At 44.1% G+C, this 17,982-nt stretch overlaps 1 protein-coding gene across 1 annotated transcript in view; it reads right to left on the bottom strand.

The window, feature by feature from the left end:
• Positions 1 to 15,999, bottom strand: part of syndig1l (synapse differentiation inducing 1-like) — a 226,750-nt gene extending 210,751 nt beyond the window's left edge. The window contains exon 1 of the mRNA XM_060828566.1: positions 15,571 to 15,999. Within this exon, the coding sequence (XP_060684549.1) occupies positions 15,571 to 15,999 (429 nt within the window). The remainder of the gene's footprint in view (positions 1 to 15,570) is intronic.
• Between the last annotated feature and the right edge of the window lie 1,983 nt (positions 16,000 to 17,982).

The raw sequence follows: 17,982 nt of genomic DNA, 5'->3' as shown, positions 1-17,982 counted from the left end.
GTACTCAATACCCTGTTTAAGGTTAGAGGGGAAAGAATAAAAGGGAACCTGAGGGGCAACTTTTTTACACAGAGGGTGGTACGCATATGGAATGAGCTGCCAGCGGAAGTGGTTGAGGTAGGTACTTTAACAACATTTAAAAAGCAATTGGACAAATACATGGATTAGAAAGGTTTGGAAGGCCAAGTACAGGGAAATGGGGTTAGTGTTGAAGGACATTTTGCTCAGCATGGAAGAGTTTGGGCCAAAGGGCTAGTCTCTATGACTCTATAAGGAATTAAGTTAAAAATCACACAACACCAGTTTATAGTCCAACAGGTTTATTTGGACATAAACTGCTCCTTTGTCAGGTAGCTAGTGGGGCAGGATCATAGGACCCAGAGTTTATAGCAAAAGATCATATTTGCTAGATCTTCTTTGGGCTGTATGTATGACACAATGATCTTTGGACTGTAACCTGGTTTCACATGATTTTTTTTAACTTTGACCACCCCAATCCAACATCGGCACCTCCACATCTATAAGGGAAAACTGATTTAAATCTGGCTTGATGAGAAATTGCCTCTTTCAAAGAATTGTGAATCTGTCAAATTCATTACCCCAGCGTGCAGTAGTGGTCAGGACATTGAGTAAAGGTAAGGTGGAGATAATGTTTTAATTAGTAATGGACTGAAGGTTTATGGAGAGTGACCAGGAAAGAGGAGCTGAGGCTGAGAGGAGACCAATCATAATGATATCAAATGGTGGAGTAGGCTCCAGGGCTGATTTACCAACTCCTGATCCTAGTTCTTACTTCTTTAAAGCACAGCAGGCCAGGCAGCATCTCAGGAATAGAGAATTCGACGTTTCGAGCATAAGCCCTTCTCCTTGCAAGAGGATTCACAGCAGGTTAAAATCATTTTAACCTACTGCGAGAAGGGCTTATGCTCGAAACGTCGAATTCTCTATTCCTGAGATGCTGCCTGGCCTGCTGTGCTTTGACCAGCAACACATTTTCAGCTCTTACTTCTTTATAAATGTTTTGGTGGCTGTTCATTGATTTCTAAAGCATCCCAATCCTCAGGCTTACTTCTGTGCCTTGCAACCTTACAAATCTCTTATAATTTAAACTTATCCTCGACCTTCTTCATAAGCCATGTATTTCACTTGTTTTTTTGCTGAAATGTATTTCTTATTAAGCACATTGAATCATTTAAATATTTCCCACTACATGTTTACTGCAATAAATTTTAGTCTATTTACCCAATCAGCCTTAGCCATCTCTCAACTTGTATTGATGTCATTGAGTTTGTTTGGAACTTGGTTGTGTTTGGAATATGCCATTTTCAAAGTTAAGTGTGGAATTCAATTCTGTTATGATCACTATTTTCCCTGAGGATCTTTTACAATGATTATCCCAGCCTCATTGCATAGTAGTTTATGAATTCAGATTTCTCCAGCTTCCTCATTTCCCCTCCCCCCACCTTGTCTCAGTCGGTTCCCTCAACTCAGCACCGCCCTCCTAACCTGCAATCCTCTTCCTGACCTCTCCGCCCCCACCCCACTCCGGCCTATCACCCTCACCTTGACCTCCTTCCACCTATCCCACCTCCATCGCCCCTCCCCCTAGTCCCTCCTCCCTACCTTTTATCTCAGCCTGCTTGGCTCTCTCTCTCTTATTCCTGATGAAGGGCTTATGCTCGAAACGTCGAATTCTCTATTCCTGAGATGCTGCCTAACCTGCTGTGCTTTGACCAGCAACACATTTGCAGCTGTGATCTCCAGCATCTGCAGACCTCATTTTTTACGCATAGTAGTGGACCTACAATAACTTTATCTTCAATTGGTTCCATAATATATTGCTGCAGCAAACTACCAATTGAAGCATGCTACAATTACATCTTTAATATCACCTTTGCCAATCAGTCAAGAAAGCAGAATATAGAAAGAGAATTGATGTCTTGTTGTAATCGGTGTCTCTCTGGTCAAAATCCTGTACCTAACCTGCAATCTTCTTCCTGACCTCTCCGCCCCCATCTCCACTCCGGCCTATCACCCTCACCTTGACCTCCTTCCACCTATCACATCTCCATCGCCCCTCCCCCAAGTCCCTCCTCCCTACCTTTTATCTTAGCCTGCTGGACACACTTTCCTCATTCCTGATGAAGGGCTTATGCCCGAAACGTTGAATTTCCTGTTCCTTGGATGCTGCCTGACCTGCTGCCCTTTTCCAGCAACACATTTTCAGCCAAAATCCTGTATATCCAAGCTCAGTGTCTCAAGCAGGGAATGGGCCATCCTGGCTATGTATGGAGCAATTTATTCACTGGCTTTTACAGCTCACATCTAACACAAGCAGTGAAACGTACCCAAAGAAGATAATGCCGTAGAAGCACTAGATTTGCCCTTGTCATGTTCCTTATTTCATAACAAGTTTATGTCAGTAAGATTTGAAAGGTGCTGCTTTGTATGCTATCAACATTTCTGATATGCACTGACAGACAAGATTAAGCGATTACTTTGCCCTTGAAGCCTTTTTGGAAAACAAGAACATTTATATGGTAATTCTTTTTTATCTTTCCCGATCATAAGCAAAAACACAACACGTTTTTTGATGGTTGCTGAGCCTGCACAGACGGTACCCTGACATTTGACTCAATCCATTTGCAAGACTGCTTCCCCAGCAATTTTGTGCCGGGAAAGGAATTAAGAATCCCTTTAAAAGTCAGAGAGTTAGAGTCATAGAGTCATACAGCATAGACACAGGCCCTTCAGCCCACGACGTCCATGCTGACCAACAAATACAAAAATACACTAATCCCATTTACCGGCACTTGGTCAAAATTCCCTGCTCATCCAAATGCTTCTTAAATGTAGGTAGAGTATATGCCTCCACCACCCTCTCAGGCAGCAGGTTCCATATTTCTACCACCCTCTGGGTGATTTTTTTTCTCTCAGATCTCCTCTAAACCACTGACTACTTGTCTTAAACGTATGCCCTCTGGTCTTAGACATGTCAGGAATGAGGAGTCGCTTCTCATGAATGACTCTGTCTATGCCTCTGATAATTCGGGATACCTCAAAAAGGTTTTGAGAATATAAGACAAGTCCCTGTTCATCGGAAATTAGAAGGGGATTTACTAGCATTCAAATGTTCGCTAAAAAGCAGGAGAAAAAACACTTTCTCAAAAATTAATGAACCTCTAAATGAAACTGCTGGAATGCATGACTCTCAAAAGTACCATTCCGGAGAATGGTGTTTTAATTAGCAGCGATGGGGAAAGCTGCAGCAGGTCCTGGTACACGTGCAATGATGATCTTATAACTTTCCTCAAAACAGCTAATGAGTTGCTTAATTGGTACAAATGTCGAAAAGGTTTAGCAATCTAGCTGTGAGGTGCACGGTCACCGGGAAAGGGTCTTAATGCTAGTGAAAGGAAACAAAAAAGAAATCAATGGAGCCTCACAATTGCTGCTACCCGCTTCATGTTATGAATGAAAAAAACGTGGCCAGTTTCTGATGAGAGCCATGATCATAATGAATGGTGCTGCTGGCTCGAAGGGCAGAATGGCCTACTCCCGCACCTATTGTCTATTGTCTATTGAAAGGGAATTAAACTCTTTGTGTGCACAAAGACAGCAATGCCTGATAACGTCATTCTGAACCCACTGATGAGGAGGTTTTCTACTGAAAGCCAGAAGAGTTGGTAAAGCACCTGTAATGTTTATTGCAAAAAAAGCACATGATTTAAAATGACAGAATCCCTATAGCGGGGAAGCAGGCCATTTGGTCTATCGATACCACACTAACCCTCCAAAAAGCATCCCACCCAGCCCCCTACCTTGTCCCTACAATGCTGCATTTCCCACGGCTAACTCACCTACCCTGCACATCCTTGGACACTACGGACAATTTTGCATGGCTAAGCCACTTAAGCTGTACATCTTTAGACTGTGGGAGGAACCGGGATACCCACGCAGACACGGGGAGAATGTGCAAACTCCACACAGACAGTAACCCAAGGCTGGAATCGAACCTGGGTCTCTGGCACTGTGAGGCAGCAGTGCTAACCACTGAGCCCTTGATCTATGTAAGAAAATATGCTTAGTTAACAATACAGACAAATCACATGATTTTACAACTGAAGTGATTAGCATCGAAGTTCTTTTCAGTGTACAAGGTAGTTTGAGCAGGCAAATGGAAAGGTCCCCAGAACATGCCTGGAGAAGTCAAGACAAATCATGGGAGATTCCGACTGCTCCTAATGGGGAAAGCTCACCTGAGAAGGCATATATCGAGGGACCTTAGGCAAAAGTGAGGACTACAGATGCTAGAAACCAGAGACTAGATTAGAGTGGTGTTGGAAAAGCACAGCAGGTCAGGCAGCATCCGAGGAGAAGGAAAATCGATGTTCCGGGCAGGAGCCCTTCATCAGGAATGCAGGGCTTTTGCCCGAAACGTCGATTTTCCTGCTACTCGGATGCTGCCTGACCTGCTGTGCTATTCCAGCACCACTCTAATCTATCGAGAGACTTTGTCAGGAATGTCTGGATAGAGCGTTGACAATGTTTAGATTAGTTCCCTACAGTGTGGAAACAAGCCCTTTGGCCCAACAATCCACACTGACCCTCCAAAGAGTAACCCACCCAGACCCATTTCCCTCTGACTGATACACTTAACACTACAGGCAATTTAGCATGGCCAATTCACCAGGCCTGCACATCATTGGACTATGGGAGGAAACCAGAGCATCCAGAGGAAACCCACGCAGACACGGGGAGAATGTGCAAACTCCACACAGACAGTCACCCAAGGCTGGAATCGAACCTGGGACGCTGGTGCCATGAGGCAGCAGTGCTAACCACTGACCCATTATGCCAGCCACATTATGCCAAACATGATGCCAAATTAAATGAATCCCTTTGGCCTGCCCTTGGTCCATATCCCTCCATTCCTTGCATACTCATGTACTGATCTAAAAGTCTCTTAAACACTCCTAAGTATCTGCCTCTACCACCACCCCTGGCTGTGCATTCCAGACTCCTACCACTATCTGTGTAACAGACTTTCCCCTCACCTCTCCTTTGAACTTTTGCCCTTTATCCTTAAATGTCCTCTAGCATTAGACATTTCAACTCGGGGAAAATAAAATGCTGATCGTCAACCCTATCTATGCATTTCAATATTTTACAGATTTCTCTCGACTTTCCCCTCAGCCTCCGTTGCTCCCAAGAAAACAACCCTAATTTGTCCAGTCTCTGCTTCTAGCTCATACCCTCTACTCCAGGCAGCATCCTGGTAAACCTCTCCTGCACTCTCTCCAAAACCTCCATATCCTTACTGTAATGTGGTGACCATTATTGAATGCAATACTCCAAGTGTGGCCTAACCGCAGTATTATAAAGCTGCAACATCATACCCTGACTCTTGTACTCAGTTCCCTGGCCAATGAAGACAAGCATGCCAAATGTCTTCTTTATTACTCTATCTATTTGCGTGGCCGCTTTCAGGGAGCTATAGACTTGAACCCCAAGATTCCTCCTGTTTATGTCAACTGTATCTGAAGTCATTGAGACGTGAGTGGGAGTGTGTTTTCCTCATCCTAAGGGAATGCCTAAGGGAGAGTGCAGGAAGCAGGGGAGAAAGTGATCTGACAGTAGGACTGTGAGATTTCAGGGAAACCCTGCTGGGATGCACGTTGGGCAGAGTTGAGGAGACTTGACCCATTTCCCAGGGTCATGTATGCATTAGTGGAAAACCTACATCAGATAGAGAGGGAGAGTTTAATTATGGGATTTTATAACAGCATGGAGTGGGGGGGGGGAACTTAATGTTAAAGGGAGCAAGTAAAACATTCTTTACCCTGTTGTGTCAGCTTTGAAAGGAATTTATGAATTTAAATTGTATTCCCACCTTTAGCACTTCTGCTCTCACCAGGGGCATACCGGCCATCTTCCAAACTAGCTGGAGTTTATGTTGTATACTATATGTCTTTGACTTTTTTTTGATGTTCATTCACAAGATGAGAGTGTCACTGGCTTGGTCAGCATTTATTGCCCATCCAATGGGACAGTTAAGAGTCAACCACATTGCTGTGGGTCTGGAGTCCTAAGTAAGCCAGGCCAGGTAAAGATGGCAGATTTCCTTCCCTTAAGGACATTAATGAAACAGATGGGCTTTTCCTGACAATTGATAATGGCTTTGCGTCTTCTTTAGACTCTTTATTCCAGACTTTTTATTGAACTCAAATTCTGGATTCGAACCCGAGTCCTCTAGATTAACAGGCTTATGATAGTGCCACTAGACCATTGTCTCCCCTATGACTATACAACATAGACAATATTCGTCTGGGTGTAATGTGTAACCTGATGATGTTCGGCAGTTGTTGGAAATGCAATCAGGGTCTATGTTAGCCAGCACACTGCCTGGTCCTCCTTTTATTGCCCAGTGGAAACCTCTAGGTCAACCACCTGGGAGGGGGTGGGGTGGGGGGGAATGGAGAAGGAGGATCTAGTACATCCAACCTCAGTGTGAATCAACCTGCTTCCCAGCCAGTTATGAAATGAGTCTGAAATAATGAGACCAACATATGTTCCAATTTCGTGCTGAACATTCCACAGATAGCATACAAGGTAACAAACACTTTGGATAAGAGAGCCATGTTAACCAAATACTGTGCTCTTTCTCATTTCGTCCCAGGGTATATTGTCATTCACTAGAAGGCGACCCATTTCTTCCTTCAGTTAACAACGCAATGCCCTTTTCAGTGTGGCAGGGAGTGTCTTCCTGTATAAATTACTGAATCTCAGAGTGGGGCTTGAGTCTCTGTCTGTGTTTTGACCTCTGGTTTTGAGGTGCCCCATGCCTACCATCTGAAGAACAGTCTGGAGTCTCCTCACATGTGTCTCGCTACTGCTGTAACATGTTCGGGAGTGTGAGGCACTCACATCTTGAGGACATTTACTGCAGAGGACCATATAACCAATGTCATTAAAACCTGTCTGGTTCCCTAATGTCCTTGGGGTGAAAATCAGAGCCTATGTGACTCCAGACCCACAGCAATGTGGTTGACCTGCTATCTGCCCACTGAAATGGCTCTTTCAAACCACCTAGAGCAAGGGGCAATTAGGGATATGATCATGCTAGAATAAATGCTGGCCCAGCCAGTGACATCCACATCCCGTGAATCAATTCAATAAAATTGGCGGCACGGTGGCACAGTGGTTAGCACTGCTGCCGCACAGCACCAGAGACCCAGGTTCGATTCCCGCCTCAGGCGACTGACTGTGTGGAGTTTGCACATTCTCCCCGTGTCTGCGTGGGTTTCCTCCGGGTGCTCCGGTTTCCTCCCACAGTCCAAAAATGTGCAGGTCAGGTGAATTGGCCTGTAGTGTTAGGTGAAGGAATAAATGTAGGGAAATGGGTCTGGGTGGGTTGCGCTCCGGCGGGTCGGTGTGGACTTGTTGGGCTGAAGGGCCTGTTTCCACACTGTATCTAATCTAATCTAAAAAAAAATTCCTTTCAACCAGTTCAAAGTTCAGGCAGTGGGCTCTGCATCTGATAAGCTGAATTGCTCATAAAATCCATGAAAGAATTCACTTTGATTACTAAAGCACCTTTCACAACCTTAAGCTGTCCCAAGGGGTTTTTACAGTTAATTAGGCCTTTACCAAAATACAGTTGCTGTTCCAATGTCAGATGCACAGCAGTCAATTTGTGCAGAATACAAACAGCAATGAGATAACAAACAGATCACCCACTCTTTTAATGACGCTGTTTTGAGGTATAAATGGTAACCCAGACACTATGGGCTCGTTATCATCCCCACTACACACAAGATCTCCTGTTCATAATTGTATTCTACTCATTCTCTCTTTTAAAGAAACAGACTAGGGTGTTAAATACATCTCTTCTCAACTCTGTTACCCTCTCCATTCTGAAAAGTCCAATTTTGATAAGTACAGCATGTTAACATTTCACAACAGTATTGTGACAGGGTTTGTCTGGTCAGATAAATTCAGTGGTTAGCACTACTGCCCCCTAGCACCAGGGGCCTGGGTTCAATTCCAACTTTGGGTGACTGTCTGTATGGTGTCTGCACCTTCTCCCTGTGTCGGCATGGGTTTCCTCCCACTGTCCAGTGATGTGCAGGTTAGCTGGGCTGGTCATGCTAAATTGTCTGTGGCATCCAGTGATGTGTAGGTTAGGTGGGTTCACCATGGTGAATGCTGGGCTACTGAGAAAGCTTGGGGTAGTGGGCAGTGGTGGGTCTAGGTTCGTGTAGGACATTCTTCTGAGAGTCAGTGCTCAATAGGCTGAAGAACCTATTTCCAAATTTTAGGGATTCCAGTTGTCGGAGCCTGAATTTTGGTTTGCATATCCTTCCAGATTCTTCTAGTGTCTCCCAGACTGAAAGATGCATCCATTTTGAGCACTGCTGCTTGCAAACTGGGATAAAGTAGAATTCACACTTCACTGTTCTGAAAGGGAATGGTTTTGAAAGAGTTAATATTCTTGTTGATCTCTTCAGATCATGTTGCACAATGGGTGGAAATAGTGAATTGGCCACTTGCCTTTCTAAGGAACAGATGTATTCTGCACAGCTCCCAAGAGTCCTTAGCAATTATTCTGGAATAGAAATGTGGCTGCTCTTATTGCTATCATACAATTAACAACCTCGTTAACAAATAACAGTGCCACTGTTATTTAAATTTAGGGGGTTCAGTTCTATTTTAAGACTTAGTTGAGGAGGTTTTTTTTCTTTCTCAGAGTGTGGTATGTCCTCCAGCAATGATCATGTGACAGGCTGCAGACAAAGTACAGGCAAAGTAGGATTGGTGGCATTGAGCTGCCTCAAAACAAAAACCTTACTCTGATGCATGTATTGGCAGCAGATACCACGGGGTGTCAGGAGTGGCAGTTAGAATAATACCACATTGGCCGTTGCCATCTGTACTGGTATAGTTTCTTCACCTGCTCATTGATGGTCTTCTGAATCTGTGAAATCTCATACCACGACTGTGACCAGAGGTACTCAACTGTTGGGATCGGACCTTTTATAAAAGTCTAGGCACTTGCATCTGGACATTGCAGCCTCACAAGGGAGTCACACTAGCAAAGTGTTGTGCTGTAGGGTGGAGCAGATACATCCCAGCTTACCCCTCACTCCAGGAGAGAAGAAGTATGAGGTGCTAGATAAGAAAATAAAGCTTCTTGTTGAGTTGTCGTTTCGAAGAAACTCAGTCAAACAATTGGTTGGTCAGGCAAAGGGGTTCAGTTAGTTCAGTTGGCTGGATGGCTGGTTTGCAATGCAAAGTAATGCCAACAGAGGGATAGGGTTCAATTCCTAAACTGACTGAAGTTACCTTGAACGTCTCTCCTTCTCAACCTCTCCCCTTGCCTGTGGCATGGTGACCCTCAAGTTAAATCACCACCAATTGTCTCCATCTCTCTCTCTCTCTCTCTCTCTCTCTAATGAGAGAGCAGCCCTCTGGACTTTACCTTTTACTATGCATTTGGTCAGTGTGCAATATTTGAGAGGAGAAAAATTCACATTGCATCAGAGTAGGGGATTTTGATGAGCAGTCAATGCTGGTCAAAAGGAGAGGGAAAGACAAAGGTGGAGTTATTCATAACGAGCAAAGAACAGGCAGGAACAGACCCTTCGGCCCACCAGGCCTGTGCTGACACATGATGCGTTTCTAAACTAAAAGCCTTTTGCTTCTACACACTCCGTCTCCTTCTATTTCCTGCTTATCTATGTATTTGTGAAGATGCTTCTTAAATGTTGCTTTTGGATATGCTTGTACCACCAGCACACTTCAGGCACTTACCATCCTCTGTGTGGAAAAACCCACCTCTGACATCTCCTTTAAACTTTCTACTTAGACCTACGTCCCCTAGTAATTGACATTTCTACCTTGGGAAGAGGACTCAGACTATCCATTCTATCCAGGCCTCTCATAACTTGGTAAACTTCTGCCAGGTTGTTCCTTGTCCTTCGACATTCAAGTGAAAGCAAACAAGTTTGTCCAATCTCTCCTGATAGTTAATACCCTCTAAACCAACCAATATCCCAGTAAACTGCTTCTGTACTCTCTCTAAAGACTGTACATCCTTCTTCTCGTGTGGCAACCAGAACCGTATACAATATTCCAAATGTGGCTTAACTAAAGTCCAAACAGCTGCGACATGACTTGCCAATTTTTATACCCTGTGCCCTGACCAATGAAGGTAGCATGCCATATGCTTTCTTGACCACTTTATCCACTTGTGTTTCAGTGAACAGGGAACCTGTATGCTTGGATTCCTCGTACGTTAACGTTTCTAAGGTGTCTACTATTTGGTGTACACTTCCCTCTTGCATTAGCTCTCCCAAAATGCATCAACTTGGATTTGTCCGGATTAAATTCCACCTGTTATTTCTCCAGACAGGTTTCCAGGCTATCTATATCCTGTCGTATCCTTTGGCAATCCTCCTCACCACCCACAGCTCCCCCATGTCATCAGGCCATCTACATTCTCCTTCAAACCATTTATATACATTACAAACACCAAGGGTCCCAACACTGAACCCTGTGGAACACCACTGGTCATAGACCTCCAGTCTGAAACACACAATTCTATTGCTTCTGTTTATCGTCTATGATGAAACCAGTTCTGCATCTATCTTAGCAGCTCATTGCAGATTTAATGTGACTTTACCTTTTCTATCAGCCTGCCATGAAGGACCTTGTCAAGGGCCTTGCTAAAGTCCATGTGGACATCAGCCACCTTGCTCTCATCAATTATCTCTGTCCCTTGCTCAAAAAACTCAATCAAATTTATGGGACATGTCCTCCCATGCGAAAAAGCCTTGCTGCATGTTGCTAAATGTCTGCATTTTTCCAAATGTGAGCAAATCCTGTTCCTAAGAATCTTCTCCAATAATTTCCATACCACTGATGTAAAGCTCACTGGCCTGTAATTTCCCAGATGATTCCTGTTCCCCTTCTTAAAGAAACAACATTAGCTAATCTCCAGTCTTCTGGCACTTCACCTGTGACTGAAGAAGATAAAAAAGATTATATAAAAGGGTGTAGCAATTTCCTCCCGTTCTTTCCTCAGTATTGTGGGATGGATCCCATCAGGTCCTGGGAATGTGTCTACCTTAATGCTTTTCAAACATCCACCACCATTTTTTGTATCAACATGCCCTGGAATATCAACATACCCCTCCCAAGACTCACCATCCATCATGTCCTTCGTGTTGAATACCAATGCAGAATGTTCATTAAGACTCTCACCCATGTCCTCCAGCTTCATAGATAAATTCCATCCTTTATCCTTGAGTGGACCTATCTTTCCCTAGCTACTCTCCTGTTTCTTATCCTTTGGATTTTCCTTAATCTCGTTTGCTAAAGGATGACCCATTTTAACCCTCCTAATTCGTTATTTGCGTCTTTCCTGCTTTCTTTGTATTCTTTGAGGGCTATGTCTGTCTTCAGTTTCCAAGACTTTATGTATGCCATCTTTTTCTTTTTGACTAACCTAACAATTTCTCTTGTCATTAAAGGCTCCTGAATCTTGCCACCCTTCTCCTTCCCTTCATTCTCCGGGAATATGCTGGTCCTGAACTCAAATCAAATGGCCTTTGAAAGATTCCCACATGCCAGATGTGGACTTATCCTCAAACTGCTGCCCCTAATCTCTATTCCCCAGATCATACCTCACACTTGGTGGTGCTTTGGCTCAGTGATGAGCACTGCCACCTCATAGTACTAGGGACCTAGGTTGGCTGACTGCCTATGTGGAGTTTATATGTTCTCCCTGTGTCTGTGTGGGTTTCCACTGGGTGCTTTGGTTTCCTCCTATCGTCCAAAGGGATGTGAATTAGCCGTGGTCATGTAGGGTTATGGAGGTAGGGACAGAGCGGGGTCTGGCTGGGATGTTTTTCTGAGAGTTGGTGCTGACTCAATGGGCCAATTGCCCCTTTCCACATGGCAGGTATTCTCTTTTCACAATTTGTCTTCCCCCATTTTGTACTTTCACCCAAGGAGCACTCTTGTTCTTATCCATAAGTAACTTAATTTACAGAATTATGGTCGCTATTCCCAAAATGCTCCCCACTGGAACTTCGATCACTTGCCCAGGCTCCTTCCCTCATACCAGGTCTAGTATAGCCTCTTTCCTGGTTGGACTATTTACATATGCTTCAAGAAATCCTCTAGATATACCGAACAAATTCACCCTGATTCACGCCCAGGGCATGAAGGGAGTCCCAGTCAATAGAGAAGTTAAAATCATTCACCACACCAACCCTGTTGTGTTTACATTTTTTCATAATCTGTCCACACACCTGTTCCTCTATCAGCCACTGGCTGTTGGGAGGGCCATTGTATAACCCCATCAACAGGATTGCACCCTTCCTGTTCCTGAGCCCTACCCATATTGACCTCACTGGATAAGCCATCCATGATGCCCTCCCTCAGTACAGCTGTGATATTCTCCCTGATTAGTAACACAACTCCCCTACCTCTTTAACATCCCTCTCTATAATGCCTAAAAAATCTAAATCTCAGCATGTTCAGCTGCCAGTCTTATCGTTCTCCCAACCACACCTCTGAGATAGCTACAGTATCAGAGTTACATGTATTCATACAAACTCAAAGTTCATTTACCTTACTTGTCACACTCCTCACATTAAAACAACTAAACTTCATTCGCCCTTCGTGTCATGTTCAGTAATCTCTCCCTGTCTGTTTTTCTTCTTAGTCTTACTGGTCTTAGTCTCTAATTCCTTCTTGGTTATTTCACTTGTGACTGCCTTTTCTGGTTCCAGACCAGTTTAATTTAAGCTCTCCTGAATGACATTAGCACACCTCCCTTTGCAGGATATTGGTGCCTGTCCAGTTCAGGTGCAACCAGTCATTCTTGTACAGGTCCAACCACCCCATGGGTCTATTCTGTGGCCACGGAAATACTTATCTGTGCCCCAAACTATACAGTTCCCTATTATGACTTTTGTACTGCACTTGGACCCTCCTTATTGATTAACAGCCAAACTCCACTGCTTTGAGTGAGGCTGACCATTTTACGCCAACTTGCAGGCCGTTCTGTGTCCAGGCCATGCACTGACAAGACTAGGTCTTACAAGCAGCAGGGAGGTTTGTAATTTGCCAACTTGGGATGGATTGGAACTAGCTGATGGCATGTTTAACAGAGGCATGTCATTCCTGACAGATTTTAACACAGCTGCCATGGACGCAGGTTCAATTCCAGCCTCAGGGTATGGAGTTTGTACGTTCTCCCTGTACCTTTCTGGCTTCCTCCCACAGTCTGTAGATGTGCAGGTTAGGTGGATCAGCCATGAGAAATACAGGGTTACAGGGATAGGGTTGGTAGGGTAGGTCTAGGTGGGATGGTCTGTGTTGTGTCGGTGTGGACTCAATAGGCCGAATGGTCACCTTCCACACTGTAGGGATTCTATGATTCCATAATTCTGCCCACTTGCATTTTTGCCATTCCCTTGAGATTAAAACTAAATTTGAAAATGTCAGTAGTGTGCATAGGAGATAGATGTATCAGTAAGCAAAGGAAATGATGGTGAAACCCATGGTTAGTTGACAGCATGGCAGCTATGAGAGGCAATAAAAGAGCCTCCTGGACAAAGCACCCTGGCCACAACTCTCCTGGCAAAGGCCACTGCTTTTAACATAAGACTGACTGAGGACACAAAATCTAAATTTCACTTGTAAATACTTCACATTGCCTTGGTTTTATGCTATTCGTGAGGGCTCCATGGTGATTTCATGTCATAGACATGTACAGCATGGAAACAGACCCTTCAGTTCAACCCATCCATGCCAACCAGATATCCCAACCCAATCTAGTCCCACCTGCCAGCACCCGGCCCATATCCCTCCAAACCCTTCCTATTCATATACCCATCCAAATGCCTCTTAAATGTTGCAATTGTACCAGCCTCCCCCACATCCTCTGGCAGCTCATTCCATACACGTTCCACTCCCTGCGTGAAAAAGTTGCCCCTTAGATCTCTTTTATATCTTTCCCCTCTCACCCTAAAACTGTGCCCTCTAGTTCTGGACTCCCTGACCCCAGGGAAAAGACTTTGTCTATTTACCCTATCCATGCCCCTCATAATTTTGTAAACCTCTATAAGGTCACCCCTCAGCCTCTGATGCTCCAGGGAAAACAGCCCCAGCCTGTACAGCCTCTCCATGTAGCTCAAATCCTCCAACCATGGCAACATCCTTGTAAATCTTTTCTGAACCCTTTCAAGTTTCACAACTTCTTTCCAGTAGGAAAGGAGACCGAAATTGCACACAATATTCCAACAGTGGCCTAATTAATGTCCTGTACAGCCGCACCATGACCTCCCAACTCCTGTACGCATTGATGGTTAGAGGGGAATTAATGACATTTTGTTCATTGTGGATGAAAGTATGATGCATATTTGCACTCCCACCTTCTTCAATGTTCATGTTTGTGCCCAGTGTTGTACTCACTGCTCCATGGTACGGAATACCTGGGAACTACATTTGCTGATGGCTCACTGAAAGAAAGTAAGCCATCAACAGCAGACAAAGAGTCTACAAAAGAATTTATTCAAGTTAAGTGAGTTGACAGATGAAGTATAAAATGGGTGAATGGGAACTTGTCCACTTTGTATCAGCAAGATAGAAAAGCAGTGTATTGTTGAATTGGAACTAGACCACAGATGTTTATGGTACAGAGCCAGCTGTTAGTATGCAGATGCAGCAAATGATTAGTAGGCAAGTGGAATGTTGTCACTTATTGCAAGGGGAAATTGAGGATTAGGGAAACAAAGTGTTGCTCCAGTACACAAGGTGAACAGGACAACATCAGGAGTGCTCTGTATACTTCTGGTTTCTTTGTTTATGAATTCAAAATAATTAAATTAGTAGCAGGCCAGAGAAAGTACACTCAAATAATTCCTAGGGTGAAGGGTTTAATGTATGAGGAAAAGGTGAGCAGGTTGGGCTTCTATCTAATGGGATTTAGAAAAAAGAGACGCGGTCTATTGAAAGATATAAAGAGGAAACCTGACAGGATGGATGCTTTCCCTTGTTGGACTTTATAGAACCTGGGGGCACCATTTAAAGATTAAGGAGTTTAGATCCGATTTAAGATGGAGACGAGGAGATTTTCTTCTCTGAGAAAGCTATTTATTTAGAATCTCGTCCCCCAGGGAGGTAAAGGGTTGGTCTACATACTAGGGACTTGATCAAGGCAATGTTGGCAAAGCAGTGTGATTCGCTGTCCTGTCTGACTAAATTTCCCCACTGCCAAAGAAAATCTCCCTCTCTACCCAAGCTTTTAGTCACAAAACATCTCAGAGTAGAATATTCTTGATGAATCAAGAGAAATAGGTATTGGAAGGATAGGCGGTTCCTCCAATTCTGTGTCTGTTGTCCTGATCCCTGTCACCATCTCTGCAACTGTCCATCTCCAAACACAATAAATCAATGTCCATTCTCTACATGCAATTGTACATTCACAAATATGTAACGTGATACACTTGAGTGTTCCAACATTAAGAAAAATTAATTAGAACGGGACACCTTTACCTCACAGTCATGAAACTCCTCTTCCTCCACCTCATAGGAGACAGTTTGAATTTTGACATCGTTCTCTGTGTAGTCCACGTGTTTAGATTCTGAATGGTCGGGGGAGTCAATCGTCAAGTTCTTCCTCTCAGTGAATGTCGTCTCACTGCTGTCGTTCCTGTAATCCTTGACACCCTCTTTCATCTCGTCCTTATACAAAATAAAGTTTGGTCTGTAAAAGGCCTCGACAGCCAGATGCAGGGAGCTGGCGTCCAGGAGCTGATGTGTGAAGTTGGCTTTGGGTTTGTTCTTGGCAGAACCATTGCTCATAAAGTAGTTCAAAATCTTCTCTTTATAGTGCTGCTGCTCACTGTAATCGTCCTGGTAACCATAATCATGCTTATTGTTTTTCTCGAGCAGAGGGTTCTGAAGTTCTGTCAGGTTTTCCATTGTTTTCTCAGGGCAGGGTGGACGATGGAAGGGAGGGGTCGGGGCGGTTTCCGGGGGCAGCTAGTCAGATGATCAATTGACTGTTAGGCCACGAGGATGATCATTGGCCCAAGGCCTATAGAGAAGAGGAAGGAGAGAAATTATGTTTGGTATCTTCACTCCAACATCTTAAAATTCAATAAACAAATACTTTTTATTTGCTGTTCAGGTTATCACTTGAATTACCCACTATCAATATCCTGTGGGTTATCATTGATCAGAAACTTAACTGGACTCAGCACATAAGCACAGTGGCTACAAGAGCAGGTCAGAGGTGAGGAATACTGTGGCAAGTGATTCACCTCCTAACTCCCCCAAAGCCTCTCCACCATCTACAAGGCATAAGCCAGGAGTGTGATGGAATACGCCCACTTGCCTGGATGAGTGCAGCTCCAAAAACACTCAAGAAGATATACATAGCAGCCCACTTAGTTGGCACTGCATCTACTCCCTCCACCACCGATGCTCAGTAGCAGAATGTGTAATTTCTGCAAGATGAACAGTAGTAATTCACCAAAGATCCTCAGACAGCGCCTTCAAACCCACAACCAGTTCCATTTAGGACAAAACCCCACTGCTTTCAAGTTGCCCTCCAAGCCACTCACCATCCTGACTTAGAAATACATCATCATTCCTTCACTGTTGCTGGGTCAAACTCCTGGAATTCCCTCCTTAATGGAATTGTGGGTCAACCTACAGCAGGTGGACTGCAGGGGTTTAAGAAGGCAGCTCACCCCCACCTTCTCAAGGACAATGAAGGATGGACAATAAATGCTGGGCCCAGCCAGCGACACCCACATCCCACAAAAAGAATTTTAAAAATCTGATTGAGGAAGCAATGATGTTCTGCCATCACAGTCCTCATCATTGGCTGGCACATTCCTCTTAAACTGCATGAACTTGATTGAAGGCTGTTTTAGACCATCGAGAACTGAATTAAGAAGGAACCTCCTCACCCAGAGGGTTTTAAAATCTACAGAATTCCTTGCCCAGTGAATTAGTTGACGCTACTCCCCAGTAAACATTTTTAGAGCTAAGATAGATTTTTTTTTGAACAATAAAGGAATTAAGGGATATGGTGAGAGGGTGGGTAAGTGGAGCTGAGTACACAGAAAGATCTGAAAATGTGTTGCTGGTTAAAGCACAGCAGGTTAGGCAGCATCCAAGGAACAGGAAATTCGACGTTTCGGGCCAGAGCCCTTCATCAGGAAGCCCTTCCTGATGAAGGGCTCTGGCCCGAAACGTCGAATTTCCTGTTCCTTGGATGCTGCCTAACCTGCTGTGCTTTAACCAGCAACACATTTTCAGCTCTGATCTCCAGCATCTGCAGACCTCATTTTTTACTACTACACAGAAAGATGTGCCATGATCTTATTGAATGGTGAAGCATGGATGACATATTGACCACTGTGCCCCTTCTGATCTTTGCTGGCATATTAACGGAGACTGTGTCGAACATTTGATGCCAATTGCATGCATTTTACAGACATCTCTGTTGATGCTGACTCAGTTTGAAAAAACAAATAAGTCTCAGGAAACTGCTAGGGTGCAACTATTGGAGCTGGAATAACATCCCTGTAACTCATCATTGACGTTACATGCCAACAGCCATTTTGGGTATTGATTAATAATAAGAAGGTTAAACAATGGAAGCACAGTTGGCCATTGAGGCATTCAGGCTTGTTTCAACATTAGAGCATGGATACATTGCGTCCTTGGTTCCCTAATCCCTATGAACCTTTCTCACCAACAATCGATCAATCTCAAATTTATAAATTTACAATTGGTCCCCACACCTCAATTGCCTACTGGGGAAAACATCATAGATTTCCATTTCTTTTGCATGTGTACTCCTTGCCATCCCCACTCAATGATTTAGCTCTAACTTGCCCCTTATTGCAGACTCATATGTAATCTCTCTTCATCTACTACATTGGGAGCTGC

Source organism: Hemiscyllium ocellatum, chromosome 8 (genome assembly GCF_020745735.1).
Source record: "Hemiscyllium ocellatum isolate sHemOce1 chromosome 8, sHemOce1.pat.X.cur, whole genome shotgun sequence".
Lineage (NCBI taxonomy): Eukaryota > Metazoa > Chordata > Chondrichthyes > Orectolobiformes > Hemiscylliidae > Hemiscyllium > Hemiscyllium ocellatum.
This window is presented reverse-complemented; position numbering and strand designations above follow the sequence as displayed.